The sequence below is a fragment of the Stylophora pistillata genome, chromosome 7 (assembly GCF_964205215.1).
Source record: "Stylophora pistillata chromosome 7, jaStyPist1.2, whole genome shotgun sequence".
Taxonomy (NCBI): Eukaryota; Metazoa; Cnidaria; class Anthozoa; order Scleractinia; family Pocilloporidae; genus Stylophora; species Stylophora pistillata.
The window spans coordinates 19,706,677-19,727,939 of NC_142525.1; the positions used below are offsets into that span (position 1 = coordinate 19,706,677).

At 38.6% G+C, this 21,263-nt stretch overlaps 2 protein-coding genes and 1 pseudogene across 5 annotated transcripts in view; 2 read left to right on the forward strand and 1 right to left on the reverse strand.

The window, feature by feature from the left end:
* Positions 1 to 1,663: 1,663 nt before the first annotated feature.
* Positions 1,664 to 19,352, reverse strand: LOC111330869 (negative elongation factor A). Its single transcript, XM_022935840.2, has 10 exons — positions 18,954 to 19,352; positions 17,171 to 17,338; positions 5,386 to 5,478; positions 5,042 to 5,157; positions 4,386 to 4,452; positions 3,990 to 4,105; positions 3,383 to 3,550; positions 3,066 to 3,275; positions 2,377 to 2,476; positions 1,664 to 2,223 (listed from the first exon to the last, which is right to left on the reverse strand). The coding sequence occupies exons 1-10, from the start codon at positions 19,330 to 19,332 to the stop codon at positions 2,015 to 2,017; spliced, it is 1,626 nt and encodes a 541-aa protein (XP_022791575.2). The 5' UTR covers positions 19,333 to 19,352; the 3' UTR covers positions 1,664 to 2,014.
* Positions 8,205 to 13,845, forward strand: LOC148726983 (uncharacterized; annotated as a pseudogene).
* An 81-nt stretch (positions 19,353 to 19,433) lies between the features above and the next one.
* The window catches only part of LOC111330870 (phospholipid-transporting ATPase IF), a 32,256-nt gene continuing 30,426 nt past the window's right edge, over positions 19,434 to 21,263 (forward strand). For all 4 annotated transcript variants that reach the window (XM_022935843.2, XM_088726808.1, XM_022935844.2 and 1 more), the window contains exon 1: positions 19,434 to 19,634. In XM_022935843.2, coding sequence (XP_022791578.1) covers positions 19,602 to 19,634 — 33 coding nt within the window. In that variant the 5' untranslated portion in view covers positions 19,434 to 19,601. The remainder of the gene's footprint in view (positions 19,635 to 21,263) is intronic.

Consider the following 21,263-nt stretch of genomic DNA (forward strand, 5'->3'; position numbering starts at 1 on the left):
CATAACGTGGACTTAGCTAGTACGTAGAGTTATGAAAATGCCCAAACCCGACTGAACTTTCTTTGAATGCAATCAGTACGACAAAGCACTGAACAATGAATCTTTACTACTTCACATTTTAAAGACGTCATATAGGAAACATTCTCAACGGCCCTGGAGCCCAAAGGATCCTCACAGTTTGGCTATACTACCGAGAAGGAACATTTTTGGTCAAATAGAAGAGTCAGAACGAGTGAGACCAAGTGCGAAACGAGAAAAAATAGTTTCGAAACGTTTTAATTCTTGTATATTCTGCCCATTTATGTTTGTGGCAACAATTAACATTTTCAACTCTTGGAGTTAGAATAATTTGAAAACAGCTTTGAGATGTTCTACAGGGAACAATGCACTAAGGCCAAGATGTTCCACAAATATTTTCCTCTCATTAGCAACCTGAAAGATAAGAAACATTGCCCGCGTTTGCTTTGTGGCAATTTGTTTGAGTCGCTATGATACAAACTCATTTGAAGCTGACAATTGAAATTTCTATTTACTTAAATGTTCTTTGTTTGTTTTTTAGGCCTGGATTCGATCCAAAAAGTTTGCTGATAAAGGTGTCCAGATACTTCACAAATCGACAGCGGTTTAGCGTGATCTGTACTGGCTAATCGACAACGATATTCGTGTCCGAAACAAATTTTGACCGCTGCTATGACGAATATCGAAGTCGACAAGAGTACAGTCCACGCTGTCGATTTGTTTTTTAGCACAATATCGAAGTCGAGTAAATCGATGTTTGTGGAGAGCTGATAATGGCATTGAGTGATACGTTGACGAGAGCATCGTTGTTCGTACTCTTAACGATAACGGCAAATTGGCCAATCAGATTGCGTCATTACTACCACTTGTGGTGCAAATGATTTGTAACCGTGTTCAATACGGTTAACTCAGTTAAGTGCGTAAATAGGGCCCTCTGATCTCCTAAAAGGCTTCCTAACGACCTGGGCCGGGTTGTTCAGAGGTGAGCATGCTCAAAGGCTTCCTAACGACCTGGGCCGGGTTGTTCAGAGGTGAGTTAAGATAACCCACAATTAGTGTAAAATTGGATTTCTGATCTGAAAGCTTTAAAGAAAATTCAGTTTAATTCAATTTGTCTACAATTTGATGATCGAGTGCTTTAACAAGAATTGGGAAAATAATCCCAAAACGGTCTTTCAACAGAGAAATGTAGAAACTTGGATTAAGATTGAACCCTGGGTCAGCCCTTATCGGCCTTCGAACAACTGGGCCCTGATTGGATGACGAAAAGGCCTTAGTTGACCCCCTCCCGCCCAACTGAAAAAAGATTTAGTGCTACACGTCTATACTCTGGAACTCAGCATTTGCCTTTTCGCGCAAAACGAGCTTAAATTGTGCTTAATGTCTCTTCCATTTATACTACATAGCTATCTCTTAACACCATTGATCCTGTCTGTTTTCTTTTCAAATTTTTGAAAAGTATAATTTCCAGAAAAAGAGGAACAACAAAAATCACAAAAAAAAAAACTTAAGGCTCTTATTCCAAAAGTAACGGCAACGCTACCCTCTCTCGCCAATTGTATTCTCTTTTAAATAAAATACTTCAGCCTCCTTAACTTTTGAATTCACAATGAACATTCATTCCCACAGAACAATTTTCAACTAATTGTTTTTCGCTTTCCTCTTTATCTGACTCTTTACAACAAACAGTAAATGGCTTGGCCTTCCAGTATTCTTCAGTTCCACCTTCCGGCATAATTCAGTTTGGCCTCCCAATCTTAGCTTATTCCAGATCATCTGGTTCCTTTTTGTCACAAGAGACAGGTGTCACTACTGATAAATAGCATTTGAATCAACTGCTGCATGATGTTCCTTGACAGCCAACCATATTGCAGCAATATCGTTGTTAGTCAGTTATAAAAAGCTGGTGGACAAATTCATGCATGAGATTGAGATCCTTCCACTCCTGTACACGCGAGGGATGCAGAGTGAATTCCTGAATTACGTCTGCGGTGAATCAAGCGGTTTTTTGTGCTGAGGTGGATGCACCATTTTTAGAGACCACTCTGGTTCGTTTAAGTCTCCGCCAATGACCCGTGTCATAATTCATTTCAAAGAGCATTTCCACCAACTGCATCTGTTGATTGCCGTCTGGTAATGTAACAGTTTCCGTGTTTTCACTCAGCTTGATAGTTACTATGGAACCTTGATGGGAATATGGTTTCTCTGCAATCAAACAAGTTTGATAACAGGATGAATGTAACAGTAAGCGTACATCCCGCACACTTGCAGCGAATAACAAGCTTTTGAGGGCTGAAAATTTCATCGATTCGACTTATTTTACACTCAGGAATCACTACAAATACATCGTTTATTTACCTCGAGCACCGGCCATAAACCCAAGAATAAGGGCCTTTTCAGCGCGACTCACTCGGTTCGCATTCTTGAACATTTCATGAGCTGCTAACATTTGTTCCCGCTGAAAAATAAATTTGAAAAGAATAAAATCTGAATTTCCAATAAGGAATTTCACAGAAACAAGTGAAGATCTTAAAAGATCCTGGGCCACATCTTTACAGACAAGAGTCCCAGACAAGAGTCCCAGACAAGAGTCCCAGACAAGAGTCCCAGACAAGAGTCCCAGTCCGTACTCACCAGATTACCACGACGTATGCAAAAATCTCCGAGATCATCATAGATTACTGATAATGCGCAAAAGCCCTGTTCAAGATCTTGAGGCTAAAGAATAGCTGAAGTCTATATCGATCCTTCGAGGACATTATAAAGTTTTTATCAGGCTGCGCTTCGTGTGCGTCGTTTTTGTTCTTATCACATTTTGACGTCCTCTGCGATCTATTACCGTACAAACGTACGGCAACATGAAATCTACTTGTTTCATTATTTCAGTTGGTATTTGGAATCAATTTATTAGAATTTAGCTTATTAATTAATTAATTGGTGGTAAAAGAACGCCCTAACTACACACAGTATATGCTAAATGAACCCAAGGCCTCACAAGGTCGCAAAGTGTTACCACTTGTTCCGTTCTTTATGTAGAGCGCACGTACCGTTAGCGTAAGTTGCCGTTTATTTGCTTGCTGTTGCTGCTGTTGTTGTGTATTCGATGCCCCAGGGGAAGGTGCTGCAGCAGGACTTCTTGTAGAATCACTAGCAGCTGGTGATGTAGAACTTGAAGAACTAGCGGCCATTGCAGCAGCGGCTGCCTGTTTTTGTTGTCGCTCTCTCATCATTAACTGGCGCTGTTGTTCCATGTGCATCTTCATATAAGAAAGCACATCTTTAGTTTTGCATGTACTCAAACATGTTAAGGTAAATCAAAATTGTTTCCAAGGTAACAAAACAAACAATTAGAAAGGAGTCTTACTTCTAACTCTCTCTTGAGGTTAATGGTGCTCTCACTGAGTGTATCTGCTGCTGCTGCTGCTGCTGCTGCAGGGGCTTGGGAAATGTTTGAGGCAGCCTGGGGTACATATGACGGAGCTGATGATGGAGCTGGCATGCTTGATGATGGTGTCTCTGGACTTGAGGGTGGCTTTTAATGCATGAAGTAAAGCGAAAAAAATTAATGAACAGCAAGATGCCAATTGAAGATTTTGATAAAAGGCAGGGCGCACATGAACACGTAATTGAACACATGATCACTTCTTGAACTGATTATTTTATCAAATCAAGTTTAATGTGCTAAGACAACACGCAGACTTGAAAATAAGAAGTACATGGGGACTAAATTAAGACAACATTTGCCTATGGAAAGAAAACAATGTGAGAACAAATAGCTTGTACCTGTACCGAGGAAGAGTAATTGTAGAGGGTGTCCTTGCAGTTTATGTCAATTGCAAAGTTAATCACATTGTACAGTAACATGGCCTGTTGAATTTGACTAATCTCGTGAGTGTTCTATTTGACAGGTTTAATTGTGACCTATGCAGGCATAAACACGTTTGAAGATTTGAAAGGTGAATGTACAGTACCTTGGTTGGTTGAGTCATGGGTGTTAGACCTGCAGCATAATCAGGTGTGCTTGGTTCTGGAGGTTTAGTATTGTTGTCAAGTTTCTTTTGTTTTGCCTCCTCTGCTTGTTCGGACTCTATTGTTGATAACGTCATATAAACAAAAGTTCATGATCATGACTCTAACAAACAGAAAAATTAAAAACAGAGAAAAATCTCCTCTCAAGATTGGTTCATCCATGAAGCCACCCATAGCCTCGCATCTGATAAAAATGTGTACCTTTTAATTCAAATCCTTTGAGGCATTGAAATTCTCGAGTAAAACTGAGAGTTAAATATTTTTTTGCGTTCTTGACTTTTCTAACGAAACTTGAAAAGTGCGTACTTGCAGGGTAACTGTGTAAGTGCTTTTATTACCTGCCAATTTCTTTCTCCTTTTGAGTTCTCTACCACCTCCTATTGGCTGTTCATTTATATCCAGAAGCTGTTGGCATAAAGGGAATTATCACATGGTTTCTTTTTAATTTTTTGGGTGATCTTTCGACTGCTGTAATATAGCTGTATAGCTGTAAGATTCATACCGGTTCAGACTGACAAATCTTTGTTTTGAGCATGAATGGGGAATTTCAATCATACAACCCTGGCAGAAGACTGCATTACCTAATACGATACACAATACTGGTATAATGAAAATAATATATTTAAACTGCTGAGGTAAGATTTTAAAAGAAGCATGATTATCATAGTTGTCTATTCTAAAGCCTAGTAAAACTAAAGCCTGGAAAAAAAAAGAGTTCAAGCTTGAGTGGGAATCCAGCCCATGAGTATTGTGCAACACTGGTTTAGTACTTTGCCAAAGTCAAAACCATGTTCCTTGTCTAAACATTCAAATGCCACAATTTTCCTCAAGCAAACAAAATTTTAAGTATAATAACCAATGTTGGTAACTAAAGGTATCAAGGATAGCAGTCCAAATCAGTTACAACTTGTACCTATTTGCTACCAAAAAAGGCAGAATGGTATCTTTAAGATCACAGCCCTAAGCCACATACATGTACAATGGAGACAGTCACCTTTGTGCGGCCATGATGTTTGAGTGTAGCAGCAGAGATAATGCTCCTAGATGAACCAGTGGATGGAGTCCCTCTGCTGGGGGTTGGACGGTTTGACATTCTTGGTGTTACTCTGACTGTTAGTGAGGAGAGACATACTTTGATCAACACAAGTAAAATTGAATGCACCAAGTCTGTACTGACCTATTTGCATTCATTAACATCATTATAATTGTTACTGCTGTTGTGGGGAAATATAAGACATTAAGCAAACTTTTCACACCATAAACAGGATAACTTGCAGCTGAATTATAGAGGTTGCACTTATACAGTATCATTTGTTTGATAATAATTCTCTTACTGACCAGGAGCTTCAAACTTCTTTGGTGACTGAAGCTTGTGGGCTGAGCTCATTGAAGTTCCAAGGCCTTTTTTATGTGCTGAAACTGCTTCACTGGCTTTACATACAACACAAAAAAAACTGTTAACATTTGTCATTGTTACTCACCAACTTAATTTCTTGGTGAATTCAGTGGCATGTTTTGTAGACCAAAAAACAGGAGTTACAAGTTTATGACTGTGACATCCTTTCACTGAGTTCAGGTGTGTAGTATACATATAACTATCATATATACATGTATACTGAAATAAATGGAAAACGAAAGTACACTTTTTCTTTTTCTTTGCTTTTGCGCTACGCATTTCACCGCTGTTGCGGCTCTTCAGGCATAGCAAAGTGTGTTTATTGACTTATTACATCACAGATCTAATATATTGCAATTACAATGGTTATTGTAATTCAAAGCACACACGAGCAATTAGCATAATTTCAAATAATTAAGAACGGGTTTATAATTAGAAATAAAAAATCTTTCTTTGTTCTTTCTCATGATCTCAGAAGGGCCGGGAATCTTGTAAAATGGAAAGATAGTGAACTGAGGGGTCAATCCCACAGCACATTCATCAATATATTTGCTGACTCCCAGCATACGTGCGTGCGGGTCTCTAATTTGTTGTTTGTGGACTGTCACTCCACTTCTCAGGACATCACCCATTTCTCCTATATAATTATGTCCACATCCTGGACATGTTATTACGTGAACCAAGTTTGTTGATGTGCAGTTCATAGAATGTTTTATCCGAAATGTTTCTTTCGTGGCAAAGAAGGTGAATTCTTTACCCTGTTTTTTATATATAAAGTATATAAGGTATGTCTTCCATTGGAATAACCACCATCTGATGATTGTGAAAGCATGAAACTACGAGTCATGGAAACTTTGTTTCATTGTTGATTTTTCTATTTCTATTTATGCTCTACTTTACTTATTGAGCACTATACAGCCAGCTAAAGAATCTCCCCAAGATATATATATATATCTATAGTAGAAACTTGTAAGGGGTCCCACAAACAATGATGATCATTCTCAAATGCGCAGCTTGGAGGATCACTGAGGCGATCGTGGGCTCTTGAAATAACGTAAATAAAAGCAGAAATGTGATGGTCAAGAGGCCAACTCCAATGTAGCTTTGTTGGTTTATCGAGCTAATAAACCAACAAAGCTACATTGGAGTTGGCCTCTTGACCATCACATTTCTGCCTATATATATATATATATATATATATATATATATATAAGGTGTGACTTGATTTTCGTAGAACAGTGCTCAATACATAGAAGTAAAGCGAAGTATATATTGTGGGAGGAAAAAGACAAGTAAACTACAAGTTCATCCCTACAAGCCTGTTTCGTGGTCGCCCACTAATCAGGGGATTTTTCCCCTGATGAGTGGAAAAATCCCCTGATGAGTGGGCAACCACGAAACAGGCTTGTAGGGATGAACTTGTAGTTTACTTGTCTTTTTTCCTCCCACAATATATATATATATCTGGAGGAGATGCTTTAGCTGGCTGTATAGTGCTCAATACATAAAGTAGAGCGTAAATGGAAATAGTAAAATCGACAATGAAACAAAGTTTCCGTGACTCGTAGTTTCACGCTTTCGCAATCATCAGACGGTGGTTATTCCAATGGAAGACATACCTTATATACAGGATGCTAATTATGCTGTGAAACTTAATTCCTATAATTAGGCGGAGTGAAACTTAGTTCCTATAATTAGTGACATGTAATTCTACTGAAAGTGAATAAAAGCTAAGTTTTAAAGTTCGATAGGTAGAATTTGTTTTTGTGGCGGCATTTGGAAACTAGTTCAGATCTCGTGTTGAGTAAAGTGTTTTTGCAGGCTTGGAGAATGCGGACTTTTTCTGCGAGGCACAGATTGCATTTCTTAGTTTTGTTAGAATAGGCAGGAGTGTGTCAGAGAATAGACCAGTGAATCGAGTAGGTTGTTTGGCTGTTTTTCAGATCCCAGGTGTGTTTTGATAGTTTGGTGGAATTGGAGTACTTAGGGTCACGGAAGGAAAGTGTGTGTTGGGTGTAGTGGCATTTAAATGTACCTTGTGAGACCTATGTAGTTTTTTCCATTGGGGTCATTGTTCATTGTGACGTTGGCTTTGTAGATCAGGCTTGTAGAGAGACATTTATTATTTAGGGGGCAATTCGCTTTCGTCCTGCAGTTGCATCAATCTTTCTGGGTAGTTTGGGGGGTGTTGAGAATGTTTTTGTTGTGGCAGCTGATAATAGATTCCATATTTTCCATGCAGCAGTAGCTTACTTTGACTGTGTTCTTGTTGAGTAGCGATGCGATTTCGGGAAGTGTTTTTGGATTAGGGATAGGAATTTTCCTGCGATGTTGGTCTGAATGTTGTTACTGAAGGGAGGGTTGAACCATATTATTTTCCAGTTTCCGTTCTTGTGGGCGTTAGCTGTGGGTGCTTCGTAATTGCAGAATTCTAGTTTAACGACTCCTTATTTGACATAACCATGGGCAGTTACGACGGCACTGAGATATGTGATCTCATCGGCCTGTTCATCCTCAACTCCCTGAGCTTGACTTCTAACAACTGCTATACAGAGACGATGGGCTCGCATTACTAAAAAATGCCCCAGGACCCCAAGTGGAACGAACCAGAAAGAAATTCATTAGTCTCTTTAAATAGCACAGCCCCACCATCTCCATAAAAACTAGCCTGAAAACAGCCAATTTCCTAGACTTTTCGGAGAGAGCGTATCTACAATTTGCAATTTTCAACTCCCTGAGCTCGACATCTAATAACTGCCACATGGGACCCCTTCCTGGGGCATTTTTTAGTAATGCGAGTCCGTCGTCTCTGTATAGTCCCATGTCGCAGTTGTTAGAAGTCGAGCTCAGGGAGTTGGAAATTGCAAATTGCAAATATACTCTCTCCAAAAAGTTCCCGGTTTGCACATCTCTATGGCCTTCCTAAGACTCACAAAGCCACGTTAAGTGTGAGGCCCATTTTATCTGTCACCAGAATGTACAATCACAAGCTCGCCAAGTGGCTTGAAGAAAAGCTGAAACCACTTTCCATAAAGGAGTACACAATTACCGATGCTTTTGATTTTGCCAATGAAATTTGTAACCTCTCTGTTAATGAAGATGATATTCTGGTCTGTTATGATGTTACAGCTCTCTTCACCAATGTGCTGTTGGATGAGACTATTAACATCTTAGTCAACAAAGCCTTCGCAGATGACTGGTTTAATAAAACCCATGGGCTTATCCTCCAAAAAGATCAGCTTGTTAAATTGCTAGAAATCCATAACCAATCAACTTTTTCAGTTTGATGGTCAGTAGTATGAGCAAACGGATGGAGTAGCTATGGGCTCCCCCCCTTGGCCCCCTAATAGCAAACGTCTTCATGTGCCACCTCGAAGAGAAACTCACACGCGATGGCTTGATGCCTCATTTATACAGAAGATACGTTGATGATACTCTTATAAGAATGTCAAACACTGATGCTGCCACTAAGTTTCTTACTACCCTGAATGGCCTACATCCCAGTTTACTGTTCACGATGGAGCTTCCTGTTGATGATAGGATTCCTTTCATCGGCCTTGATATCATCAAGAATGGAACAAAACTTGAAACTCAAGTCTATAGAAAGCCAACTAATATTGGCTTGCTTTTACATTTCCATAGTCATACTGACAAACGCTATAAAGACTCTTTATTAAAGACAATGTTACATAGTGCTTATGTACTATCCTCCACAATAGAGGGTTTCAATGAAGAATGTGCCAAATTGCACTCCATTTTTATCCATCTTGATTACCCTTGTAGTCTTATAGATTCTGTTTTTTCCAATCTTGTTTCTCGTAAACCTTCAATAGGCACAGCGGAGAGAAATGCTGACAAGAGCAACATAGTCAGAACTAATCTACCATTCAAAGATCAGGTTTCAGCTAATTCTGTTCAGAGACAGCTGTGTGATCTCAGTAATAAGATTGGCCTCATTTTGCAGCCACTTTTTGTAAGCAAGAAATTAGAACAAGACCTAAAACCTAAAGAACCCAAGCTGTCAATTGTTAATCAGTGATGCGTTGTTTATCATTTTGTATGTGATCTGTGCGATGCAGATTATGTTGGCTATACGGCCTGACACCTTTTTCAACGTGTCGCTGAACACAAAAATTCGGCAATTGGCAAGCATTTTCATGAAGCGCATGGTAGGAGGGATCATTTGAATGATAGTCATTTTAAGATTCTGAGAAAGTGTCAAACCAAATTTGATTGTTTAGTGTTTGAAATGCTTTATATTAAGAAATTCAAACCTAATCTGAATGTGCAAATGGACTCTATAGGTGCTAAACTTTTTGTTGAACCCGCAAATTATTTTCTCTTATTGTTCGTTTTTAGTATTTATAGAACTTATTTTTATACATTCTTGACTTGATGACGTTATGTTAACGTTCGTCGATTTTAGCTTTCTATAGCTTTTTATCGTTTTTAAATTTTACAATGTTATCAAGCAACGTTTTGTCGCAAGTTTTTATCATCAAATGTTATTCCAAGTCACTTCTTCTACGTAATTTCCTAGACATCATGCTTAACCTCAAATCTGGTACATACCATTCTTACCGCAAGCCGAACAACGACCCCCTCTACATCAACACGAAATCCAACCATCTACTGCCCATAATCGCCCATCTACCTGAATCAATCAACCGACGACTTTCCGTCAACTCATGTAATAGAGAAGTATTCGATAATGCCAAGCCTCCATGCGAGTCTGCACTAAAAGCAAGTGGATACCACACCAAACTAGAATTCCACGACTACAAAGCACCCACAGCTAACTCCCAGAAGAACAGAAACTGGAAAACAATATGGTTCAACCCTCCCTTCAGAAAGAATGTCCAGACCAACATTGCAAGAAAATTCCTATCCCTAATCCAAAAACACTCCCCAAAATCGCACTGCTACTCCAAAATTTTCAACAAGAACACAGTCAAAGTAAGCAACTGCTGCGTGGAAAATATGGAATCTATTATCAGCCGCCACAACAAAAACATTTTCAACACCCCCCAAACTACCCAGGAAGATGGATGCAACTGCAGGATGAAAGCAAATTGCCCCCCCTAAATAATAAATGTCTCTCTTCAAGCCTGATCTACAAAGCCAACATCACAACGAACAACAACCGCAATGGAGAAAACTACATAGGTCTCACAGAAGGTACATTCAAACACCGCTACACCCAACACACGCTTTCTTTCCGCAACCCTAAGTTCTCCAACTCCACTGAACTATCAAAGTACACCTGGGATCTGAAAAACAGTCAAACAACCTACTCAATTCACTGGTCTATTCTCTGCCACACTCCTGCCTACTATAACAAAACTAAGAAATGTAATCTGTGCCTCGCAGAAAAAGTCCGCATTCTCCAAGCCAACAAAAACACTTTACTCAACATGAGATCTGAACTAGTTTCCAAATGCCGTCATGAAAACAAATTCTACCTATCGAACTTTAAAACTTAGCTTTTATTCACTTTCAGTAGAATTACGTGTCACTAATTATAGGAACTAAGTTTCACACCACCTAATTATAAGAATTAAGTTTCACACCGCATAAATAATCATCAGGAGTCACTGTCTGCATCAAGCTCCTTTCCCTCTGAAGGGAAAACCAAGCAACTAGTTCCTGCCCTCATGACAATACTCCAATGAGCATTACCACATGTGGTTCATAAGATTATCCTTCAATCATGGCATGAACCTGGAACACCTACCCACCTACCCACCTACCCACCTACCCACCTACCTACCTACCTACCTACCTACCTACCTACCCTTTAGTAGCATTCCCCTAAGGGCTTTTCAATACTAAACAATACAAATATATTATGATAATAAATGAATGAAATTATGATTTATAAAAAACGGTCATTAAAATAGTTCTCAACCATGTGTATTTTCAACTTCTTTTTAAAATGGTGTTTAAGATAACTGTTTGAAAACATTGTCTAAATTGTTCCAAATGTTGACTGCTCTGTGGAGGAAACGTCGCTGGCCGGACTTGGTCTTACTTGGAGGAATATCAAGGGATTCTTTGTTTCTAGTGTCATGATAGTGAATAGACTTGTGCTATCGAAAAGACTCACATAAGTATGTGGGGGCCAGGCCCTTGATGCACCTAAATGTCATTACAGTGTCTCTGTAGTGAAGGTGTAATATGATCAAATTTCTTGATGTTTGTAATGATTCTGTATGCGAAATTCTGAATGGATTGAAGCTTCTTGATCTTTGCAGCAGTTCTGTTTGACCAAACAGTAGAGCAATAGAACAACTTGCTTAGGACTAGAGCGGAGATGATCGTACGTAGTGTGTCCCTATCAAAACTGTTCTTTACCCTATTTATTTGACAAAGTTTGGCCATGCACGATGAGGTAATTTGATGAATGTGTTGGTCATAGGTTAAGTTATCTAGAATTATTCCAAGATCCTTAGCGCTGGATACAGGTGTGACCTCTTTCCCCAAGAAAGAGATCGCAATTTTGTTAGGAAGCCTGTGTAGTAGTTGTTGTGTCCCAACAACCATTAGGAACTTGGTCTTTTCAGGGTTAATTAGTAGTTGATTTTTACTACACCATGTAGCCACCCGTCTTAAATCTACCTCAAGATCGTGTTTTGCAGACTCGGTATCTTTGATTGGAAAGGATAAGAAGATCTTAGAGTCATCTATGTAGGACACACACAGTAATCTCGTGTGTGGGAAATTATTGTCTCCCACCCCAACCCTGCAGGAGACGGGACCTCCATTTATTCGTCCCTATCCGAAAAGACTAGAATATCTAACCATTTCTTGATGTTATAGAAAGGCAGCAAATTCTTCTCAATTATTTTAAGACCTTGAGTGTTGGTCCAGACGGGGCTCGAACCCTTGACCTCCCGCACAACAGTCCAGCGCACTATCCATTGGGCTAACTGGGTGGCGGCTCATGCAGTTCTGTTATTCTTACAAACTAAACAGTTGCTGATATCATTCTTGTGCTTTGAGCAAATGAGCCTTTTAATGCACAATGTCCACAATAATCTCGTTCCTGATAACATTAAGAATAATTATGTATATGAGAACAATTCTTCGCAGTAAAGCACTATTTGAGCAATAGTGAAAATCAGACCTGAAAAAAATTTCAGGCCTGTACGGGATTCGAACCACTGACCTCTGCGATACTAGTGCAGCGCTCTACCAATTGAGCTAACAAGCCAACTGGGAGCAGGCCATCAAATTAATTCGATATCAACCCGTAGATGATAAATCAAACAACAACAAACATATGAAACATATGTGTGAACTGCGGTTATGAGACGTATATGAGAATGATTCTTCGCAGTAAAGCACTATTTGAGCAATAGTGAAAATCAGACCTGAAAAAAATTTCAGGCCTGTACGGGATTCGAACCACTGACCTCTGCGATACTAGTGCAGCGCTCTACCAATTGGTAGATTAGCAGCGCTCTACCAATTGGTAGAGCGCTGCACTAGTATCGCAGAGGTCAGTCGTTCGAATCCCGTACAGGCCTGAAATTTTTTTCAGGTCTGATTTTCACTATTGCTCAAATAGTGCTTTACTGCGAAGAATCGTTCTCATATACGTCTCATAACCGCAGTTCACACATATGTTTCATATGTTTGTTGTTGTTTGAAGAATAATTATGTTCACAAAGCTGGCTTCTATCCACAGTTACCAGACTAGATCTGTTACCAATGAAAATTATTATGTTGAACAAGTTAGAACTGAAAATATGAAGAGAGCCTTCTCTACTTAAGGCACCTTAGTCTGGAACAGTACTCCACTTCCTATCAAAGCACTTAAAAAAAATCAATTTAAAAGTGCAATAAAGGAAATAATAAAACTCTTTGAAATTCTGAAAAAAGAGGATGATTATATAAGAATTGCTCATATTAGAGTATAATTCTCAAAATTATAATTGTGTACTTCCAGTATATACTACAGTCTGCCCTCCTGTTTCATTCTGTCTATAAGCCACATGGCAAACTAGATTTCTTTTAGGATTGTTTGTCTATATATTATAATTTTACATATAAATATTCATTTTCTATAGAATTCTTTTCTTTTTTTTTTTATTTTCCTCTCTTCTGCCGGCCTCGAATAGTCCTAACTACTTGCAGGCCCAAGCATTGTAATTTTCTTATTAAGCTTAAATAAAATTTGTTGCTGTGGTTGTATTAACTACTAAATAAAAAATATTCAAACGATGGGCTTTGTGTCTATCTTTCAAATGATCTAAATCTAATGACTTCAACATGTTTGTCACAGAAGAGGATCTACTGTTGTCCTTTTTAATAAATCTAGCTGCACACCTCTGGACAGCTTCAATCAAGTCAATGTGGTCCTGTCTGTAAAGGTCCCACACAGCAGTGACATACTCTAAATTTGGTCTCATGATAGATACGTATGCTAACCGTTTTGTTCTTATAGAGCAGGGGTAAAGGTTGCGTTTCAATAAGCCAAGAGACTTCTCGGCTTTATTCACAATATTTTGAATGTGTTGATTCCATTCCAAATCATCAGATAGCAGAACACCAAGATATGGGTGGTTTGTCACAGAGGTTAACTCTTGCTGATCAAAAGTAAACAGCTGGTACAGATTCTTTCATCCTGGATATTCTCATTGTATGACATTTGGTAGTATTGAATTGCATCTGCCAAATTTTGCCCCAGGATACTAATTTATTGATATCATTCTGGAGAATGATGGTGGCACTCCCCAAGTTTATTTCCCTATAGAGCAATGCATTGTCAGCAAACAGCCTCAGAGTACTGTCTAACTTTTCGTGAATATCACTGATAAATAGCAGAAACACGAGGGGGCCTAAAAGAGTGCCCTGTGGAATTCCTGACATGACCTTAATGGGACTTGAGGTTTCCCCATCCACAACCACACTTTGAGACCTTTCTGTCAGCCATGAAGTTATCCAAGGAAGTGTTTTTCCCTGAATACCATAATTATCAAGTTTGGACAGCAATCTTTGATGTGGCACTTTGTCAAATGCTTTGCTGAAATCAAAGATCTGTAGATTGATTTCAGATTCCTCATCCAGATTCTTAGCTAGATCCTCAACAGTAAGAGGGACTTGAATTTCACATGAATGGTTCTTCCTAAAACCACGTTGGTTTGCAGACAAGATTTTGTTATGTTCCAAATGCTGCATAATACTCCGGTAGATGATATGCTCCATTACTTTGCATTAAGTCACAGTCAGAGATACAGGTCGATAATTGTTAGGATCTTGTTTACTGGTAACACCTTTCTTAAAAATCGGGACAACATTAGCTTTTCACCAATCTGAAGGCAGCTGGCCTGAATTGTAAGATTGGTTAAATAGAAAACAGACCATTTCAGAAATTTCAGCAGCTGTTTCCTTGATAATTCTTGTGGGAATTTCATTAGGGCCATTTGCCTTTTTAGAGTCAAGGTTCTGAAGCATCAAAAGATAGAGAGTCCATGCTGGTACTATCACAGAGTGAATGGTTGGGAAGAGTAGTTATATCTTCCACCATAAAGACTTGTTGAAATTAATTTTGCTGTTTAGAATCTGAGCCTTACTTAATAAGCTATCAACTTTGATACCTGAATTACTCATCAGAGGTGGAATTCCAATCTGATCTTGCCTTTTAGCCTTGATGTAGGACCAAAACTTCTTGGGTTTTTCATTAGGTTGAACATCAAGAGTTTCAGCAATAAAATTATCTTGAGCCTGGCGAAGTTTCATATTCATGTGCTTTTGGAATTGCCGATATTTCTTCTAATCAATAGGATTATTATTTTTTTGCTAATGTTATAAAGTCTTTTCTTCTTTCTCAGCAGGCGTTTCAGGTCCCTCGTCATCCATGGGGTATCACTCCATGAGCCAAGTTTTTTTTTGGGACCAGCTTATGTACGATATCCATAAGTCCTGTTTTAAAAAATTCCCAGTTATCATCAATAGTGTGTCCTTGAGGATTTCTTGCAAAGAAAGCACCAGAAAGATTTGACGCATCAGATCTTACTTGGCTAAAGTTTGTTTTGTTGAATTTATAAACAGATCTTGGTTTTTTCTTGTTAGGTTTAATTGTAACATTAAGATCAAATGACACTGCTCAACAGTTGCTAATTCCATTTATACTATGAATATTTGATATCAGATCTGGGTGGCTGGAGAAAACAAGATCTTGCGTAGATTTACCGCTGGTTGGGAAGTTCACTAATTGAGTCCAAAGTCCTCAACAAGGTTTAGCTTTCTATGGTTTGCAGAAAGTCCTTATTGAAATTGAGACAATAGTGCTGACTGTTCCCACAGATTGTCCAGCACATTGAAATCTCCACACATAATAATTCGCGGGCATGAGCCATTTGATTGGAGAGAAAGTAAGGTGTTCTCCAGCTCATCAAGGGCTACTTCTTGGGATCCAGGCAGTCGGTACACTGATGCTAAATACAAAGGTCTTTGTTTGATAATTTCCCATGCACGAGATTACTGTGTGATGAATGTCCTCACCTGGGGTGGGATGGGTGGGGGGAAGGTGAGATCGTTACATGGACTGAAGCGGCTGCCAGAGGCGCCTGATAATGCTGACATCCAATCTCAACCTTAATGGGGGGGTGTAAGATTAGCCCTGAGAAGCCCTGTGGGGGAGTGATCAACTAATGTAGGTATGTATGTATGTAAGGTAAATCCATATGGCTTCAGCTCAACAGTTAAGTTTAGGTTGTTGTGTTGCTAGAATTGAGCTATGTACAGCAATGAAAACACCATCACCTGGGTTGTCACTTATCCTGTCTTTACAGAAAATTAGATAATCATGAGGGAAAACCTTGCTGTTGGAGACTGATGAGTCCAACTTTGATTCAGAGCCAAGGACGACGTGAGGTTTCTCAGAGTCAAAAAGAGATTTAAATAATCCACTTTCATTTTAACATCTGATACTGCCGCAATTTAGACTGACAACTTTTAATTTGGTCAAAATATTTTTTCTGGCTTGAGGTTTCTTCCCTTTAAGTCTGTTGTTAGGTGTACTAGTTGTCTGTGGAGGTACTGGTGATAATGGATCCAGACATGAAAACGAGTTTGAAGATTCAATCGATCTTTCAAATAGTGAATCAGTAAAACTGGGTTGACCACAGTTAACACAGATCCAGGTGCAAGATGAATTAGCTAAAATAATTATGGTAAATTTCATCCCCTACTGTGCACACTTCGTATGGTACCACAAATTGCAGTTATTGCATTGAATCCCCTTTTGGTTTCTCCGCACTGGCTTGCTACATACCCCACAAGGATATTTCCAATTTGGTCCAGGATTAAATTCAATGTCACCTCCCAAGAATAGAATAAGAAATAGAGCTCCCAAGAATAGAATAAGAAATAGAGCTCCTCTGACATTCATTGGCTTCAAACATGTTGATGTATAAATGTTTGGTTTAAATTGGCTAACAATCACTTGAAAGCCCTCTGGAATAGGATTGCTACTTGCTAAACTAATGTTTAGGCAAAACCTGCCAATTCCCAATGTAAAATGAGGCTGCTCATATAATTTCCGAGCCAATATGGTCGCTAAAACAAGTAGAAACAGCAGAGATGAAAAATACGCCGCCATCTTGGCTGACTGCTGACCGCATGATTTGCATGTCAAGAGGTTATAATTATCCCACTCTATCAGTTGTGTTGTAACATATTTGTGGATATTGTTCTATTTAGAAAAACAAAAACAAATACCTTTCTGTGTAAGTTCTGCCTTTAGGGCAGCAGACTTTGGTTTTCTTCTAAGTGTAAAGTGTTTGGGAATGGGAGGCTGATGTCCTACCATGGTGACAAGAGCTGTTCTGTTTAAATATAGGCACTCCAGAGGAAGAAGACTAGATCCACTGTCTAGAAGACTGGTAACTTAAAATAAAAACACCATAAAAAACAACAGAATAAGGGATCCTTGTTTTAAGGGGGTACTCTCAGGATAAGGAGAAAACTCCCCTGAGCAGATTTTAAGATGATAGCTAATAACTATTGAACTAATAAAAATGATGTATTTATCAAACAGCTTTCATGTTGCCATGTGTCTGTTCAGTAACTGATCACAGATGATGTCAAAATGTGGTACTTAAGGACAAAAAAAGGCAAACAAGGTGCGAGTCTATCACTGATGTTCTGACCACAATTTGACGTCTTCTGTGACCTATTGCTGAAAAGATGCCTCACATGATGCAATCTATTTCTTTCATATGATAAAAAAGCAAAATGATGTTAATGGTGACATCATGTGTGAGTCTATCCCCAATAGATCCTGTGTAAAAATCAAATTGCATGTGGTGGATTCAACCTATTGATATCTGGACAACTCACCCCCTGGACAATTAGCCCCAGACGATTAGCCCCCAGTCTTTGGACGATTAGCCCCCTGCCTCTGGACTATTAACCCCCAACCCACCATCCTTGAAATAAACTGTGCTCTTGCTGTTTACTTTACAAACGTTTCCCTATCATGTATTTTGAAATAAACAATTTTCTTGTTATTTGTTTCTTATGAACGTTTAGCTGCCATGCATGTCAAATTATAAAGTATATTATTTTACAAAAGTGAACTGTGTTCCTTCTGTTTACATATTTGACAAATGTTTCTTCGTCATGTTGTTTATTTCGAGAACTTTTAAAATTAGGAAAGGAAAGAAACCAGGAACGAAACTTCGAAACTTTAGCTTATTGACGACTACTTGTTAATGGCAATGGGAGTTTATTTCAAACTCGCCACCCACATTGCGCAAACTTTTACTGACTATTATTTATTTGTTTAACGAAAACCCATGCGCAACGTGCAAACGTTTACTCATTGTTGTTTGCTTATTTCAAACCCATGCACAAGGTGCAAAATTTGATTCATTGTTGTTTACATCAAATTAAACCCACATGCAATGTGCAAACTTCTGCAAATTTGACGCAAGACATTGTTTTCTTAAATTAACGATTCCTCCAATCAAATGGCGTGTTTCATTCGAAGTCAAAATCTTGATCCTAGGGATGTGTATAAAAGGGATCCTTCAATTGTGGACACTGGTATTAGCTTATTCAGCAACAACAAATCGCGATCTTCAATATGATGTCTTCCATCTACCTTACCATGTGTATCTCCTGTATTCAAGAAGGCCTCAGTGCGATAGCTGCCTCCATTAATAAAGATAACCATTCACAAAAAAAAAAAATCATTTAGGAGCCACACACTCACAAAAGTCAATGACCAACAGATGAACGTAACTTCTCCTTTACATTAATTAAGACTGGGGGCTAATCGTCCAAAGACTGGGGGCTAATCATCCAAAGCTGGGGGCTAATCGTCTGGGGCAAATAGTCCAGGGGACGAGTTGTCTGGCATTCAACCTATCATATAAATGACAGTCCCTCTTGTAGGGGTATTTGAAGACCACAGTTATATTCAATTAAAATTGAGTATGTACAATTATTTCAGGAGCTTAAAACATAACTTGTCGTGTTGTAAAGATGTAAATCTTACCAGTCTTTCTGATTTCTTCTGCCACTTCTGCAAACACTGGGCTGACATGCTCGAGATGAACATTCAGCATTCCTGTGCTTGGATAATACTTTAGAATCTCAGATAAAACACGGACCCACTCGTCTTCATCCTGGCTTCCAATCTCAAATATTTCGCTCATTTCACCGCTCATTTCCTCTATCACTCGACGGGGAAGATGGAGAAAAGCCATTAATAATTTCACTTTCACCTGTGTTTCAAGCCTATGAAAACACTCTGGAATATTACGGAGGACATCTTGGGTTAGTAAAGACCGCAAGCTACTACCAGACCAAGAATCATCTGTAGATAATTTGTTATGAAGCCACAATGCTGTGTCTGCCTGACGAACAGACGCCATGTTGAATATCAGAGAAAAAAAGCCTTACACGGGAAGGGTCCCTCGGGGTGCTGCTAGAGAAGGGGAGGTTTCTAAGCAAATTGTGTACTTACTTCTTGAAATAAGTTCCGTGTTCTGATGACTGCGGTGGTAAGATAAGTATGTGAGGTGCAGGTGGAACAGCCGACAGCGTTTATGGCCACAATTTGACATGATTTTGAACAAATTTTAATACTTTTTCTTCAATTTAACCTTTTGCTGTCAGCATAAGGGAAGAAACCTAACCCTCAATGCCTCTGGGAGGACTCAAGGATCGCTTATTGGTAAGTAGACTGGGGAGCCCGTACTATCGATCTCTTCCTAACTCATTGAGGGATGAAGTGTGTTGCCAGTGTTTGTTTACTAGAGAGAGATTGTATGCATTAAAACAAAATATGCCGCAGGTTTATCTCAAGGCAAAAGGGAACGTCGCTAAACTAAATAATTGAGCAAAAATGTCTGGTGGATATACACGTACACGGTATGGTTACGTGAGGTTGATACCTTCTGTCGTTATACGTGAGCTAACGCTACGTTGTTTGTACCGTGCTTCTGTAGCTTTTCAATTTGCGGTTTAAAATGTATCAGTTTTTTTAACGTTAAACGTGTAGTAATGTATGATCGGAATACATGTTACTCTTTTTAGCACTAGATGCGAGGTTATACTGTCTTACGAAACATCGATGTGTACGCAACACCTCTTAAACACTGGAGTATTCATTTGTAAATTCGTTTTGTGTAAAGCCATTCGTTTGTTTCGCTTTTGTTGTTTATAGTGAAATAGTTCTTTAAGGTAAAGCTGTCGTCCTTGAATTGCATTCTTGTATATAGAAGTTATAAAATGGTTTCGGTGGTCGCTCAAATGTATGTGTCAGAAAAATAAATAATTAAAGTGACCACAATAATTGGCCGAATGTGATGAGTTTCATGTAAGTCTTGGAACACAAGCTATATTCTTGGTATTTCTTGAGCTTTTTAGAGAGAGATAACATTTCTCACAACCCAAGTAAATGACTTTTCAAGCAAAAACTCGTTTCGTCTTTACCGTGAAAAGGTGGAAACATCTGAAGCATATATTGCAGCTATCGATAAATAATTGATGAAAGACAATATATCTATTGGTCGAGCTCATGTAGTTCTAAGCAAAACCATCATTTACAGAGTTTATGTTGCAGCATGGACTTTTATATCCCATGCTTATCTCCTGAATATTGCAGGAGTGACTCAAAATGTATATTAAAGTTCATCTATTTTTAACTCACTGCTGCCAATTGAACACAATCATAAAATTTTAGCATGGAAAACATATTCCTGAATAATTTTCTTTTTTTATGCTAATTTACAAGTATCAGGAAAAATAATTATACAGAAAGAAAGCAAAATGAAATTGAACATCAAGCAAGAGTTCCACATGACAAGTCGAGTACTCTTTGACAGTACTGTTTCCTTCGCAGTTCAGAACTTATACGATGTAACTTAAGCTTGATGTAATCACTAATGTAACATAAATAAAAGTTCTTGTAGCTCAATTCAGGTTGTGCTGTAATTGACTTGTTTGATATACAGTTGGGTGACTGATTGTAGTTTCTGGATTTGAATGTTTTGGGCTTAGGAAGAATTAAATACAAAGTGACAAGGTGTGAAACTTGTCTTATTGTCTTCAAACTGATATGTGTATATACAGCTGTATGCACATGTGCAAGTTTGTCACACGAAAAAAGTTGGCTCTTTGGTTTTAGATTAAAGCATTTTGAATAGGGAATAAATGCATAATCCCCTAGATAGACACATTCTGGAAGGTAGGAGAGGTACTTACTAATACTTGTTTTGAAAATCCAGACAGAGAGGGATGGGGGTTTGAATATAACTGTACTAGAGTTTCCTCAGGGATTATTCAAACCATTTCTTTCAAC

What these genes read in the sequence shown, in the direction of transcription:
- LOC111330869 (XM_022935840.2), bottom strand. Translation starts at nt 19,332, where the DNA reads ATGGCGTCTGTTCGTCAGGCAGACACAGCATTGTGGCTTCATAACAAA. An exon ending in GGCAGAACTTACACAGAAAG is followed by an intron (nt 5,479 to 17,170) that starts GTATTTGTTTTT and finishes TTGTATGTAAAG; the next exon opens with CCAGTGAAGCAGTTTCAGCA. An exon ending in AAGGAGAAAGAAATTGGCAG is followed by an intron (nt 4,106 to 4,385) that starts GTAATAAAAGCA and finishes TATCAACAATAG; the next exon opens with AGTCCGAACAAGCAGAGGAG.